This window comes from Sus scrofa, chromosome 12 (assembly GCF_000003025.6).
Source record: "Sus scrofa isolate TJ Tabasco breed Duroc chromosome 12, Sscrofa11.1, whole genome shotgun sequence".
In the NCBI taxonomy this organism is placed as follows: Eukaryota; Metazoa; Chordata; class Mammalia; order Artiodactyla; family Suidae; genus Sus; species Sus scrofa.
Window position 1 is genome coordinate 46,876,945 of NC_010454.4, and position 15,099 is coordinate 46,892,043.

Below are 15,099 nucleotides of genomic sequence, written 5' to 3' on the forward strand. Positions count from 1 at the left end.
TCCCAGCCCCTCCCCAAGTCTGTCATTTAACTTGATGGTTCTTCCGAACAGGTGGGACCAAGTACCCAAACCATGTACGTGTCAGCCCTTCACTGGCTGTTTTAGGCCTTGAGGGGACAAGGGTGCTGGGGTATAGAGAGACGTCTTGGGCTCATTTACTTCGTAATCTAGCTCTGAGCATCTAGATCTTGAAACCTGAGCCACCAGACCTCCACCCTGGCTGCCCACCGCTGTGCCCTGCCCCACCCCCGCCCCCCTGCCACCTTATTACTGGAGTGAAAGGACCTGCCTCCTGTCTTCACCTTTCACGTGCCTGTTCACACCCGTAGAGCAACCCCTCGCCTCTAGGAAAGGGACAGCAGCACCTGTCCCTACAGGGCGGGGACCCCGCGGCCAGCACATTTCCTCCTGGCCTCTGTGGGCCAGAGCAGTGACCAGGCTAGAGGCTTGGAAGGGGGCTGTGGAGCTCCCCCTCCCCGTGCTCCTGCAGCCACTGTGCCCCCCTCAGCACTGGCACACTCTCCAGAGGGAGAGGACCTTACTCTGGGGCAGGTGGTCTTCCAGGTGGTCTCCTGGCCCCCAGCGCTCATGCTTCTCCACTAAGCCGGCTCCCGAGAGGCCTGTTTGATTCCACCAAGCAGGAGACTTTGAGTCCCACCCAGGCCCAGAGCCACACCTGCACAAACTGTACACTCTTTGAGAGAGGGTCACAGATCCCAAGGGAGTAAGCCCTGCACTAACTGAACTTGGCAAGTGGCTGTTTCTTGGTGCCTGAGGAGGTTAAAAGAGGCACCGGCCCTCCAGTATCTCTGTGGCCACGGGTAGCTTGGCCAGGCTGCCGTGCTAGGCTTGGTGCCCCAGCTTTTGGATGGCCCCAGAGCAGGGGGAGCTGAGCCTGCCAGTCAGAAGAGCTCCCAAGAGATCAGTGCTGCCCCAGCTTCCGTGGTGTGGGACTGTGCAGAGGCAGTGAGGCCGCAGGAGCAAAGAGCCCAGAAACTTCTGCAGGTGCTGGTTTGCGGGAGTTGCCAGGCACTGGTCCAGGCGCACACATCTGGAAAGGCCTGCCCTCTGCCCAGGTGGCTGGGAGCTGAAGCAGGTGCTCTTTTGGCTTCCTTCTCCCTGTGCAGCCACGCTGCCGGTGGGAGGGGTGTCTGTATTCTGACAGCTCCCTAGCGCCCAAAGGAACACACATCCCCATGCCTGGAACCTGCCTGCCCAGTCCCTGGGAGAAAGCCAGGGTCATTCCTGGATCCCAGTGGGCCTTAGACTAAGGCGCCATTGTCGTTGGTCTCCGAAGAGGGGCCTAGAGCTGCCAGGGGGGATTCTGCCAAGAGGCTGGGAGGGCCCTGTGGTGCCAAGGTGACTCTCCTGATTGTGCTTTGGCTGAAGAGAGTGGAACTCATGCCTGAGCCAGAAGCTGGAACCATCTCTCTCCTGGGCAGTGGGCACAGCCAGAGCAGGGCAGCCGCAGCTCCCCTTCCCATCAGCCCACATGCACCCTCCGTGCTCTGGCCTCCTCCCCCTTAGGCTGGTGCAGCCTAGGATGCCAGAGAGGGAAGGGCACCGAGCTGGGAGGCAAGAGGCCTTTTTCTAATCCTGAGTCTGCTGTCCTCACTTGCTGTGTGACCTTGGGCAAATCTCTCCACTTCTCTGGTTCTTTGGCATTGGTGTAATAATGAAGGAGCCGAACAGGATGATCTCCTAGATCCAGTTCATGTGACGATTTTGGCCGTGTCTCAAGATTCCTGTGCTTAAGCCTCAAACTCTCAACATGCTGGGAAGGTCCGGGTGGGAGAGGTCCCAGGGCTGCCCCTGGGCCATGTGTTCAGGAAATGTGTTCAGCCTCTCACTGAACACAGGAGAAGAGCGAGCAGGAATGCGGGGCTTCCTGATCCTTGGCCTGAAAGAGCCCTGGCGGGAAGGCATTGCTTTCTCCGTCCTGCATGTCCCAATTCGTTCGTTTGGTCTCTGAATGTTGACGGGGCATCTGCATGTGCTGCACATTCCAGAGGCGGTCCGGGCACAGGGTCCTTGCTGTCATGGAGCTTTCCATCCATAGAGGAGTCAGATTACAAATAAGACCATTTCATGCTGGACAAGAACTGAAAGGCAGATGAAATTAGGTAACACATTCAAAAGTAAAGTGCAGGGAGAGGCCTTGCTTGAGGAGATAATTCTGAACTAAAATTTAAATGACAAGAAGGATTCTTGAAAGATCCAGGACAGCGCATTCTAGACAGAGATGAAAAGCCTGGAGCCTGAATGACCATGCTATGTTCGGAGGCAGACAGAGCCCACATGGAGCACAGGAAATGACCTTGGATGGACTGGCCAGTGGCCTTGCAGGCCCTGACAAGGAGTTCAGCTTTTAATCTAAGGCCAGTTTTAGTGATGCTGGTGTGTTTTGAGCATGTACCTGAGTATCAGGCATCATTCTTAGTTCGGTGACAAACCACGAGGTGCTGTTAGGCTCAGAGGGACACAGATGAGGTCACATGAATGGCTTAGCACAGGAAGTGCTCTTGGACCTCATGCCCTTTGCCAGGGCGGAGGCCCAGGGCCTGTTCGGGTCTGTGGCTGTTTGTTTCTTGCTTGTCTGGGTAATCGTGGAGCCTACTGGGGTCGGGGCTGCGTGCCCTGGGTGGGGAGCTTTCGGGGGTGTGGAACCCAGCCTAGCCAGCGGTGCACAGAAAGGGGCCTGCCAGTTGCTTTTCATGACATCCAGAGAACGTGAGAACCGGGCACTGGGGCCTGGGAAGAGTCCATGAGAGGCCCTTCGGAGCGGCTCAGACCACGGGGCGGCTGTGCCTCTCGTCCTCACCAGCAGGCTCTGTGCCCAGACAGCGTTCCTGGCCTGGGCAGGCAGGATGAAGTCAGCTTCAGAGAAGGACTGTCACAATTCTCACCGCAGCACTGCATGGCCACAGGGAGCTGGCCGAGGCCACCGTGGTCCTGACGGCCCTTGGCCTTCCCACGGCAACAGCATGGAACTGCCTGGTCGGAACCCGGTTCTGGCCTCTGAGGTCCCCTGCCCTGCAGGGACGGGGCCGCTGGGGCTGCCTCTGCGTTGCGTTTGCGCTGACTGGCTCATTTGCCCCAGAGTGGCCCTGCGCCTGTTGGCTGGTGGCCCTGAGCTGGGGCAGGGCAGCTTCCTGGCTCTTGGTTTGAGACCTGGTTCCAGGGTGAAGAAGGCCTCAGGCGGGGCAGGCAGCGGAGGGCGGCCACCCTGGGCCTGGGGCGATGTGCCCCCTCTGAGCTGTCTGCAGCTGTGCTGGCCTGCGGCCCAGGGGGTGGCAGGCGCAGGGCAGGCCGAAGCCTGGAATGCAGAGCAGAGAAGGCAGGTCACAGGGGCTGCTGCAGGGCGGCACTAACCTGGCTTCCATAAAAGCCTCCTTCAGAGCTGCTAAACCCTTTCCATATGTGGGCCTGGGAGGTTCAGCGCGCCAGGGGGAGGGGAGGCAAGCTGGGGCCAAGTGGTGGCACCGTCCGCACAAGCCTGTTGCCTGTCTCGGGACTGTCCTGGAGAGGGTGCCTGGCCCCGCAGAGCGAGGCCAGAGGGGCAGAGCTTCCTTGGCCTTAGGAGGGTGAGGGGTGTCGGCCTCTGGCAAGACGGTGAGTTTCCTGGGCCTGAGTGCCTGAGCTAGAAGCCAGGTCACAGGCCACCGCCGCCCCCTCCACTCTGCCCTGCCCCTCTGTGAGCATCTCTCAGGCGGCCACGTTGACAGACTCCTCCAGGACTCTTGGCAGCGCCCTGCTTGTTCCCCCTGCTGCCAGCCCGACCATGCCTCTCACGCCTGTGGTCGGCCCCAATGACAGGCTGGCTTTGGCGCCTCTAGGGGACCCCGCCCAGAGCATGTGGAGCACTTGGGGGAGGGCAGGGGAAGGCCAGCCAGGACCGCCACCGTGGCCGCTGCCCAGGGAGCCCCAGGAAATGCACCCCCGTCAGACGGCCTGGTTGCCACGGCCCAGTGCTCAGCCTCTGGCAGGGTCCCCAAAGCACAGTGAGACACCTCTGCCTTCTAGTCAGTGTCCTGTTCACCTGTCGGGGTGACAACTTGAGTTGTGCCAGTTTACTTCACTTGGTTTTTCTTAGCCTTCAGAACAACTCTGGGCCTCAGGTGAAGTCCATGCCACTACCCAGGCCAGGCCCTGGGTTCAGAAGGCCAAGGGGGAGTTCCCATCGTGGCTCAGTGGTTAACAAATCTGACTAGGAACCATGGGGTTGTGGGTTCAATCCCTGGCCTTGCTCAGTGGGTTGAGGATCCGGTGTTGCTGTGAGCTCTGGTGTAGATCACAGACAAAGCTCGGATCCCGCATGGCTGTGGCTCTGGAATAGGCTGGCAGCTACAGCTCCGATTAGATCCCTAGCCTGGGAACCTCCATATGCCACGGGAGTGGCCCTAGAAAAGGAAAAAAGACAAAAAAAAAAAAAAAAAAGAAAGCCAAGGGTAGAGCAGTGCTAAGTAAGAGAAAGGGTGGGGGCCAGGTTCCCCTCGTGGTGCAGCAGAAACGTATCTGACTAGCATCCATGAGGACGCAGGTTCGATCCCTGGCCTCACTCAGTGGGTTAAGGATCCAGTGTTGCCATGAGCTGTGGTGTAGGTCACAGACACAGTTCAGATCTGGTGTTGTGGTTTAGGCTGGCAGATACAGCTCCGATTCAACCCCTAGCCTGGGAGCCTCCATATGCCGCAACTGTGGCCCTTAAAAAAAAAAAAAAAAAAAGAACAAAGAAAAGGGTCCAGAGTTCCCTGACGGTCTAGTGGTGAGGATTCTGCACTTTCACTGCTACCGTGGAGCAGGGCCCGAGAGGGGCAGGAGGCCACAGGATGTCAAGGGTCATGCCCAAGGAGGTGGTGCCTCAGGACCCCTGGGGTCTGTGCTGTGACAGTGACAGTCTGAAGGGGCTCAGTGCCACAGGGCCGTGGGGACTTGGGGGCCCAGGTGAATGCAGTTTTCCTGGGTCCCTGTCACCTGGGGAGCCCCCATGTTACATCCCAGAGTCACAGTGCCTCTGCTCTGTGCCCTCCCCCACAGGGATGCTAGCTGCCAGTCCTGACGGGTTATCCCCACGGCCATTGACAGGGCCTCCCCAGCCTCTCCCTGTAGCTTAAAGGTGGCCATGCAGCGCCCGCAGGAGGGGCAGCAGCAGAAATCGCCAGGAGACTTTGGTGCGAGCTGCGTGGCAGAAGGTGTGTGGGATTGTGGGAGGCTCTGCCCGCCGCTGTCAGAAGGGCTGGGCTTGAATGTAGTCTCTGTCACCTACTTGGGGGAGCAGGGAAGGGGTCCCCAGACTCACCAGAGCCTCTGAAATCCCAAGCATTTGGAGGCGGCCGTAACAGCCCTCAAGCCAGAGAGAATGTTGGGCTCACCTGCCCCAGGCTGGTGAGAAAGGGGCCAGAGGAAGGCCTGAGAGCTCCAGAGAGGCCCCCGAGGACAGTCCTGCGCCACGGTGCCACCCCCTGGAGAGTGCTGGGGTGCTCAGGGCACTCTCCGGGCACTGGGTCCGCCACCCTCTCAGCCCCTACGAGGCTGGGAGCCCATTTCCCACCCTCCGTGTGAAGCTGCTGAGGCCCAGAAGAGCGCCGCCTCCCTGCACCTGCCAGATTCTCTGAGATCTGGGCTCCTCACCTGGGGCTGCAGGGCTCCCAGCGGGGACCTGGGGGTTCTCTAGTGGCCATCAGTCCCCGAGGGCAGCTGTTTCTCCTCAGGCGAGGGCTGAGGGTGCAGCCAGGGCCTGAGCAGGTCTCCGTGTAGAGGCGAGAGGGTGTAATTGAGCTGTTCCCAGAGGCTGCGTTAGGCCACTCGTTTATGACTTTCTCCAGGATGTTCTTCGTCTCTTCTGTCTCCTGCCTGTGCTCCTTCAGTGGGGCGTTTTTGTTACCTGTGCGGTGAAGGAGGGGCCCTCAGGGTGGGGTGGGGGGCCTCTCTGCAGCCCCATCTTTCTCCCTCCCTCAGGTGACCTGATGTCCCCTGGTACCTGGTGCTCTGGCGGTGGGGTGGCACCTCTCTGGTGGAACTGGAGGGTGAGCGGTCAGGTGTTCTGTCCACTGCTGGCCAGGCCCAGGGTAGGGGGGCTCCTTCACCCCAGAACTAATCTAATCAGGAAATAGCAGAGTCCACATTTCCCAGGGTTATAAATCACTACAGCAGTTCAGACAGCATCGTCTCTCTGGAAAATGTGCCATGTCCCTCTCCACTCCGCACCCTCCCTTCGCTGTATTTAAATGACATCCTGAAATAGACTTGGTTTCTGGAGGCTGCTGGCCTCCTGGGAGACAGCACTTCATTGTCGGGGCGCCAAGGGGCTGGGCAGGCCCTCACCTCCCCGCCACCCCATGAGGGCACCAGGGCTGCACCTGCAGGAGGGCATCTGGAATAGGGTGGGGGCAGGACTGGCAGTAAAACACGACTGCTGCTTTACCCAGACCTGGCCTCTGACAGGGTGAAGGGACAGCAGGCGGTACAGGGGACAGGATCCTGGTGGAGCAGGGAAGCAGAGGGTGACTGAAGATTCTGGAGGCCTGGAGTTATCTGGGAAGTTTTTCTGGAAGAAGCAGGGCTGAGACTGGGCCTTAGCATCAGGACTTGCTAAGGTCCTGTCTCAGATGCTCCCAGGAAGACAGAACAAAAGCGATGGGGGGGGAAGGAATGAAAGAATTGGACTGGAGGCAGCCTGCCAGCATGCAGGTCGGCCTGTGGCGCCAGACTGTGGAGGCCTGATGTCCCCTTTCTGGATAAGTAACAGTCACAGCCACTGCCTTGTTGCCAAGAGGTGCGAATGCCAGGCTAGGTGCTGTATGCGGGATCTTGCAGGTTTGGCAGAGGTGAGTCAGGGAGACCTGATTTTGCGCCCCAGCTCTCACTTCCTAGATGGGTGGCTCTGGGCAAAGTCCTTATTCTCTTTAAGGCTTGGTGTCCTCATCTGTAGAACGGGAGCAGCTAGAAAGGCTTACATCTCGGAGTTCCCGGTGTGGCTCAGCAGGTTAAGAACCAGACATGCTGTCCGTGAGGATGCGGGTTCAGTCCCTGGCCTCTCAGTGGGTTAAGGATCCGGCGTTGCTGCAAGCTGCAGTGTAGGTTGCAGATGCGGCTCAGATCCCATGTTCCTGTGGCTGTGGTGTAGGCCAGCAGCTGCAGCTCCGATTCGACCCCTAGCCTGGGAACTTCCATATGCTGCAGGTGAGGCCCTAAAAAGAAAAAAAGAGAGAGAGAGAAAGGTTACGCCTCACAGGCTTGTTGGGATTATTGACTGAGATGCTGTATGTAAGGCGTTTGTCATAGTGCCAGACTTACAGGAAATGCGATCGCTGTTACTTTTTTTTTTTTTTTTTTTTTTTTTATAACAAGTGAGGCAGGTATGAACCCCTCTGTGTGAAATTGAGATTCCAGGTTAAGTGACTTGCCCAGAGTCACACAGTTGAGTGGAAGAGCGAACATTTGGACACAGATTGGTCTGATCTCAACCCCTGCACTCTCCCTACCTGGGCGGTGTCCACCTGCCTCTCCAGGACCAGGGAGGGACCACTAGCTCAGTCCATAGCAGCTGCCAGGAGGGGCCGGGTCGCAGGAGGTTGGGCAGGTGAGGGGCACTAGGAGCCAGGACCACAAATTGGCCTGGGGCTTATGCAGATGCCTGGAGAGACCCACATTAGCAGGGGGTGGTCCTTCCAGAAAGTGTGCCCAGATTGGCATCTGCCTCAGTCCACAAAGAGCAGGGGAGAGCTCTCCAGTCCAGGCGCTACTGCTGGAGGACAGGGCTGGGGACAGCTCCCAGGGCCTGTGCGCAAGACCCAGCATTCTGGAGGGACTGAGGAACAGAAGGAGCAGCTTGTGCTACAGCCATGCTGAGCGTTTGGACAATGTTTAGCAGGGGAGGTTTCAGGGGCCTAGGAGGACTTGGCCCCAAGCCTCGTGGGACAGAGCGTTTGCCAGCCTGGCGAGTCCCACTCGGTTCCCTTGTGTGTTCGTGGAGGTGCCGCTGGGGGTGCTCGGTCTCTCCATGCCATCTCCCTCTGTCCTGTTTTCAATTCCGTCCCTCCTCCGGCTGAAAGCTGTGCCTGGCCCCAGATCCCATCGGAGGCTTGTGTGCCCAGCCTCCAGCTGGTGTGTGGGAAGGACTTACCTCGAGCTGTAAGAAGCCCCAGGGCCCAGCCCCTCTCTGGTGAGGGGCCGGTTAGAGCAGCAGTGCCTGACTGTGGTGCAGGGATGTTCTGGGGTCTGGGGGCAGGAGGGTCTTAAGGGAATCGGCTTGCAGACCCCCAGTTCCTGTAAGTGCTGTTGCCGCAAAGCAGCCCCCAGAGAAGGGCTTACACCACCACCCCTCCCTCTGCTGAGGAGCCCGAGGCTCCCTGGAGGGCCCTGGGTGGCAACAGAGGGACGCTTGGTGTGTTGGTGTAGGAGTTGAGAAGGTAAAAGACTAATGGCTGCATTTCAGAGCCTTTCGCAAGTCACATGGTTTCCAGTTCTTTCTTTCCACAAAAGTGATGAAAATGGTCAGCTGAGAGATCCTTAAAACGCTGATAATAATAGGAGCTCCCTCGTGCATCGCTGGTTAAGTTGCTGGCGTTGTCACTGCAGCAGCGTGGGTTCAATCCCTGGCCCAAGAACTTCCACATGCCACGGATGTGGCCCAATAAATAAGTAGATAAAAATTAAAAATAAGGTAAATATTGATAGTAGGTATATATGCAACTTAAGGCAAATTATGAGGAAAGAGGTTAAAGAATTCCAAACATTGCTATGATAAAAATGTTTTTAGCCCCATCTACTTAGTTATGGGAACAAGATGTTTCATCCTTTACATCTTTAAAAACCAAACCAGGAGTGGTGCAACGGGATTAGGGGCATCTGAAGTGCCAGGATGCAGGGGCCTAGGAGGACTTGGCCCCGGCACAGTGGGTGAAAGGATCCAGCATTGCCACAGCCGTGGTGTAGGTTGCAACTGCGGCTCGGCTCTGATCCCTGGCTCAGGAACTCCATGTGCCACAGGGTGGCCAAAAAAGAAAAACAAAACAAAACAAAATAGCACTGATGCTAAAACCCCATTTCACCCTAGAAAAAATACTATTCCTATATATACATGAACTAAAACAGAAAAATTGCCCTACTCATTATGAGATGCAATTCCACCAAAATGCTCCTTTGCTGCTGAATATTTCTTAAAATTTGTAATGTGTTAGTTAACTATGATTGTGTGCTACTAATCATTGTCATAACTAATCCAGAATATGCTTTGAACATTTGGAGCCTTATGGTCTAAGGAAAGTTTTCATTTCCATTTATACAGATATTTTTGTTGAAGCAAAATATAATGGGGGAGGAATAAAAGACTTTTAAAAAGAAATACAAAGTAGGACATAATTATTTGGGAGAAAGAAACTAAAAACACAAATTCAAGGAGAAAAAGAAATGTTGCAGGGTTTCTCCAAGGGCAAGAAGAACTCGTTTATGTATTTTTTAAATGGATGATGGCTGGTCTCCAGTCCCTGTGGTATTTGGATTCCACTGAATACATTTAAAAGAATGACGTCACAGTTTTATTTTAAGATGTAAATATTTACGTTATTCTGGAAATTATATTCTCTGCAGCTATTTAAATTTGCTCTGGAAATACTCAGATGTTCACTTAAAAATGTGCAAAGGCGTGCACTGTTTTTCAAAATTAGTTTATGCAGAGTTCCTGTCGTGGCGCAGCGGAAACAAATCTGACTGGAAACCATGAGGTTGCGGGTTCAATCCCTGGCCTCGCTCAGTGGGTTAAAGATCCAGCGTTGCCCTGAGCTGTGATGTATGTTGCAGACGCGGCTCAGATCCTGTGTTGCTGTGGCTGTGGTGTAGGCTGGCAACTGTGGTTCTGATTCAACTCCTAGCCTGGGAACCTCCATGTGCAGTGGGTGCGGCCCTAAAAAGACAAAAAAAAAACCCCAGAAGTGGCAGAAGTGGGATTGAGACCCAGGGCTCTTCATGTCCACATGGGACCACCTCCCACACCCCTCCAATGTGCAGGGGCTAAATCCCTTCCTGTCGACTCTGATTCAGGCAGCTGAGCAAGCTGCTTTCAGTTTATGGGCCTTGCTGTCTGCCATCCATGAAACGGGGTGATAATACGCATCTCCTAGGGTGGGGTCAGGAGTGAACGAGATGTGACGGCTGAATGTGCCTGAGAAAGTCGGGGGAGCCCTTCTCTAGGAAGGGCTGATGTTAAGATAAGCATCAGCCCCCAGTCCTGTCTTCCTGACTTTTAGCCAACCTCTGAGCAGTTGCAGACCAGCAGGCAGAACGCTGGCTTGGTCTCTGAGCTGTCATCTCTCTCTCACTCATGTCCTCTTTCTTTCTCTGCAGCTGGATCCACAAACTGTAGAAACCAAGAACTGGCACACAGATGTGATTGAGATGAATGGGGTGAGCCCGGAGGGACAGGAGGCGTCGGCGCCGTGGGTGGGCAGCCCAGGCCCTGGCAGGCTTGGGAGGGGGCGGTCCTGCCCCTCCCCCCCAGCCCAGGCCCCCCCTCCTCTGCCTTCCCTCTGCACCCTTCCCCTCCCCCCCCCCACAGGTGTTTCAGGGAGCCCTGGAGGGTAGAGGTGGCCCTTGTGTGCAGTCTGGGGGGGCCCTGTGTTGGAGGGGTGCTCCTCAGGCACTCATGCTCTGGGGGATGGTGCCCGCCTCGCCCCCGCCAGATCAAAGTGGAATTCTCCATGAAGTTCACCAGCCGAGACATGAGCCTGAAGAGGACCCCGTCCAAGAAGCAGACCGGCGTCTTCGGCGTGAAGATCAGTGTCGTGACCAAGTAGGTGCTGCGCCCGGGCTCCCTGCCAGCCCCACCCTCCAGGCCCCTCGACAGTCACCCTCCAGGTCAGCCGTCACAAAGGCCAGTTTGGAGGGCACGAGCAGCCCGCAGAGGTGTGTTCTCTGCCTCCAGCAGTGCTTTAGAAATAAAGGAGCCAGCACTTAAACATTGGGAGCTGCAGGTGAAAATCCCAGGTGCTCAGCTCCCTGTAGTACGTGGAACACCTGACAGCCTTCATCTCCCGGACCTGGCCCACCCGCTCTGGGGGTGACCTGCTGGGTCCCCCGTAGCATTTGAACCTGAGCCCTCTGCTCTGAGGAACACTGTTTCTTCAGGCTTTGGATTGATTTCCTAGCGTCCTTCCGCCTTTGTCCCCTGCTGTCCCTTGGCACACGGGTCTTGGGCAGGCTGTGGGGGCGGTGGCATGGCCTCTTTCTCAGCCCTTTCCTTGCCCCCATCTCCTGATCAGAGGCCAGCGCCCTCCAAGGCCAAGGCCGGCAGGAAGGGCTACCTGTGGCTCTCACTGGGGGGCTTCCCTCCCCCCTCCCGTCCCTGACGTCCCCTCCCCCCCAGGCGGGAGCGCTCCAAGGTGCCCTACATCGTCCGGCAGTGTGTGGAGGAGGTGGAGAAGAGGGGCATCGAGGAGGTCGGCATCTACCGGATATCGGGGGTGGCCACAGACATCCAGGCGCTGAAGGCCGTCTTCGATGCCAGTGAGTCTGGGGGGCCCAGCCGGGCGGCAGCGGGGAGCGGGGGCTCCAGCGGGCCTGTAGGGCAGGTAGGAGAGCGCAGTAGAAGCAGGAGGCTTCCCTGGGGAGAGGCTGCAGGAGCAGATGGTAGAGGAGCCTTGCGTGGCTTGGGGTGGACCGCTTGGGAGTCCCTGGGACAAGGGCTCTTCCTGCACCTTCTCGTGTAACCCCCTCCCTCCAGTCTCTCAGCCACTGCAGCAGGTAGGGACACTGAGCTTCAGCGAGGCCGAGTCGCTGGCCCTGGGTTACCTGGCTCCCAGACCTCAGGCCCAATTTCACCGCCAATCTTGCTCACTCCAAAAGCTGTCTGCCTGGTCTTCTTGCCAGTCCCCGGGGGCCTGGGGAGCTGCCGGGCCACTAAAGAGCTCTGAGTCTTGCTGGCTGGCTCGGTGCCCGCTGCCACCCCCAGAGCTCCGAGTGCCCCTGGGCAGGGGCATTGCTGCCTCTCCCTTTGACTGTCAGGTGGGGCCCAACCTTCTGGTCCCTTCCCTCACCTTGCTGTTCAGGCTGCGGCGACAGCATACCCAGTAGTCAGGACACCTGAACCGGGGGACAGTGCTGATCCCATGGCATCTGGGAGGGGGCCCCCTGGGCATGCCCGGGCAGCCGCCAAGCAGCCGAGTTCGGGGAGCCTGGGGTGGGGAGCCGGGCACGTGCTGGCATGAAGCTCCTCTGTGTCACCTGGAAGCTGAGGCTTTGATGGAAGGTGATCTTAGGTATAAAAATGTGCAGTGCCTTCCAGAGAGGGGCATAGCGGTGGGGAGGTTCCAGTTGGAAGGAGGGCATGGGACATGGGTGCACGTGGCTCCAGGACTCTGGATGATGAGCTCGGCACCCCTCCCCCTGCCCCTGGACCCCCTGTGGGCACTGCCAGAGCAGAGACAGAATGGGGGTGCCCTGGGCAGGCTGGACAGGGGGACGGGACAGGGCCACCCGCCAGCCGAGGGCTGCCGGGGGAGGGAGGTGCTGTGGCCGGCACAGCCCCTGACCCCCGCCTCCCCTGCAGATAACAAGGACATCCTGCTAATGCTGAGCGACATGGACATCAACGCCATCGCCGGCACCCTCAAGCTCTACTTCCGGGAGCTGCCGGAGCCCCTCCTCACAGACCGCCTCTACCCTGCCTTCATGGAGGGCATCGGTGAGCCTGCGGCAGCCCTGAGGGCTGGGCTGGGCCGGGCCCCCACCAGCAAAGGAAAGAGCGCGAGGAGGGGCCGCGTGGCTGAGTGGCCTGGAGGGCTGGACCCTCTCCCCTCTGTGCCTCTTCCTTGGCCACTGACCTCCCTGCTTAGAAACCCGGGCATCCAGGAGAATCTGCCCTGAGGGGCGCGGTCAGGGGCTGGTGCTGAGGCCAAGGAGAGGTGAGCTGGAGCGCCCCTCACGTGGCTGGTACTGAGCCTTCCAGGCGCGCCTTCTCGCCTCTGCCCAGGGTGAGAAGGAAGCCAAAGGCCCAGGCCCACAGGGCTCTGGCCTCCACCCACCTGGGCCAAATCCAGGCCTGGCGTCTTCTCCTAGGGCAGATCAGGGCAACGAGGAGCCCACAGAAGGGCACTCACTGCCAGGCTCCGGCATTGGAGGTGCTTGAGAAAGAGAGAACAGTCACACCAAATGGCATCGTTGTCTTCAACTTGGCCTCACAGGCCAGGGCTGGGGATTGGCTCTGGCCCCAAAGGCCTCTGCAGCCAGGGAAGTGTGTCAGGTCCCCGCTGCCGCCTCCTGGCTGAGTCACGGCTGGGGGGTGGGGCATCCTGGAGGAACCTGTGTGTAGCCCACCTTGGGAAAATACCAGGCTCTCCCTTCAGGGTCTGCTCCCCTGACCCTCAGCCTGGGCTTTCCCTCCGGGTCCCGCAGCCTCCCGACCACAGGGTGCTGGCAGGGCCTCTGCGCCTGGGAGCCGAGCCCTGCCCCAGCCCCCTCTCTCCCCGCAGCCCTGTCAGACCCTGCTGCCAAGGAAAACTGCATGATGCACCTGCTCCGCTCCCTGCCCGACCCCAACCTCATCACCTTCCTCTTCCTGCTGGAACACTTGAAAAGGTAACCGCAGGTCCCACATCCCGGGGAGGGGGCTGGAGCCAGGGCAGGCTCCAGCTGGGGAGGACACGTCGCGGCGGGGAAGCCACGTCCTCGGCGCCTCCTCGTGGGTGCCGGTCTCTGCTGGGCCACCACGGCAGGGCGAGAGTGTGCTGTTCAGATTTTTGCGTTCAGAGTCTTCTGTTTTGCAAAATATTTGGGTCCTCATGGCAACCTCAAATATTGGCCATAGAATGCTTAGAAAGGCAGGCCAGAGCCAAGGACTGTAGGCGGGCCACTCAGTCCACTAGCGTTTTTTGAATGGAGTGGAAGAGACAGTCTCGGGGGCACTGCGAGCAGCAAGCGTGTGGGTTGTTCTGTTTGGTTATGTCCACTGCGTGTACCAGGAGATCATGTGTGTGTGTTACATGGGTCACAATCAGTGTGAAGCCGGCTGCTCTTGACCCACACGTCATTGGACAGATGGGGAATTGGAGTCCCCAGCCCGGCAGGGACTGGGGTTAGCAGCAGCTCTGTCCTCTGCATCCACCTCTCCCAAATCCCAGCCACAGCCCTTCCCTCCTCCTCCTCTGCGCCTTCCGTAGTCAGATCTGACCGAGAGCTCCTAAAGTTGGCGTCTGCAGCCAAGTTCGGAACTGAAGCTAGCCCTGACCGTGACCTTGTCGCTCACTTTTGGCCCTCGGACTGGTTCTAGGTGTGAGTGGGAGGAAAAGTCCCCGGGCATCCCTTGAATCCACTTGCCACCCAGGACCGCAGAGCCCCTGGGGAGGGGCCGTGGGCCCTCCGGCCCAGGCTCCCAGTGGCGGCTCCGCCAGGCCGGGCTCTGGAGGGCCTGCGGAGACCTGAGAATGCCTGGGCTGCTGTCTTGTTTTTCCCATTATGAGACATTTTCCTTTGGTTTGGCCGGGGCTGAAGTCCCAACCAATTCCCAAATAGTTTGGCGAGCACTGTGGGGAGGACACACAGAGGAGGAGTGGGAAGGGAAAATTCATTAGGTTTTCCACCCTGGGAACCGGGCACAGTCTGTTCCCACATCTGGCCCCTGGCTGCTCTGTGTGTGTGTGTGTGTGTGTGTGTACGCGCACACACACTGTGGGGCTGGGCCAGCTGCACAGCTGCCTCCTGGCATGGCAGTATCTGCCCGTTTCCAAAGCAATCGGCAGGCGCATCCATGGCTCCTGCCTGCCTGCAGGGTGGGGTGACAGTCTAGTGGGAGTGGGCTGAGAGGCGCTGCTCAGGGCAGCTGGGTCTGACCCCAGAAACATACCCCAGAAACATGCCTAGGACTGGGGAGGCCCGGGGCCTCTCCGACGTGTTGGATGGTACTGAGCCTGCCTGGACACCAGTCACAGATGGCAGCCCCTGCTGTCACTCAGGGGAAATAATCTACAGAGCATCTGGCCTGTTATGCAAGAAAACTAGAGGAAGATCCAAAGGGAGGCAGCTCCGGGGTCCCCTGAGGAAGACCCTTCTGGAAAAGCTTGGGAGAATAGCCCCTGGACTTCGTCTGGGAGGAGGGTTGTTCCTGCC

General features: G+C 58.3%; 1 protein-coding gene across 6 annotated transcripts in view; it reads left to right on the forward strand.

Moving 5' to 3' along the window:
* The window catches only part of ABR (active BCR-related), a 185,980-nt gene that overhangs the window by 167,105 nt on the left and 3,776 nt on the right, over positions 1-15,099 (forward strand). For all 6 annotated transcript variants that reach the window (XM_021066125.1, XM_021066122.1, XM_021066120.1 and 3 more), the window contains 5 exon segments: positions 10,345-10,404; positions 10,680-10,789; positions 11,363-11,502; positions 12,545-12,679; positions 13,467-13,572. In XM_021066125.1, coding sequence (XP_020921784.1) covers positions 10,345-10,404; positions 10,680-10,789; positions 11,363-11,502; positions 12,545-12,679; positions 13,467-13,572 — 551 coding nt within the window.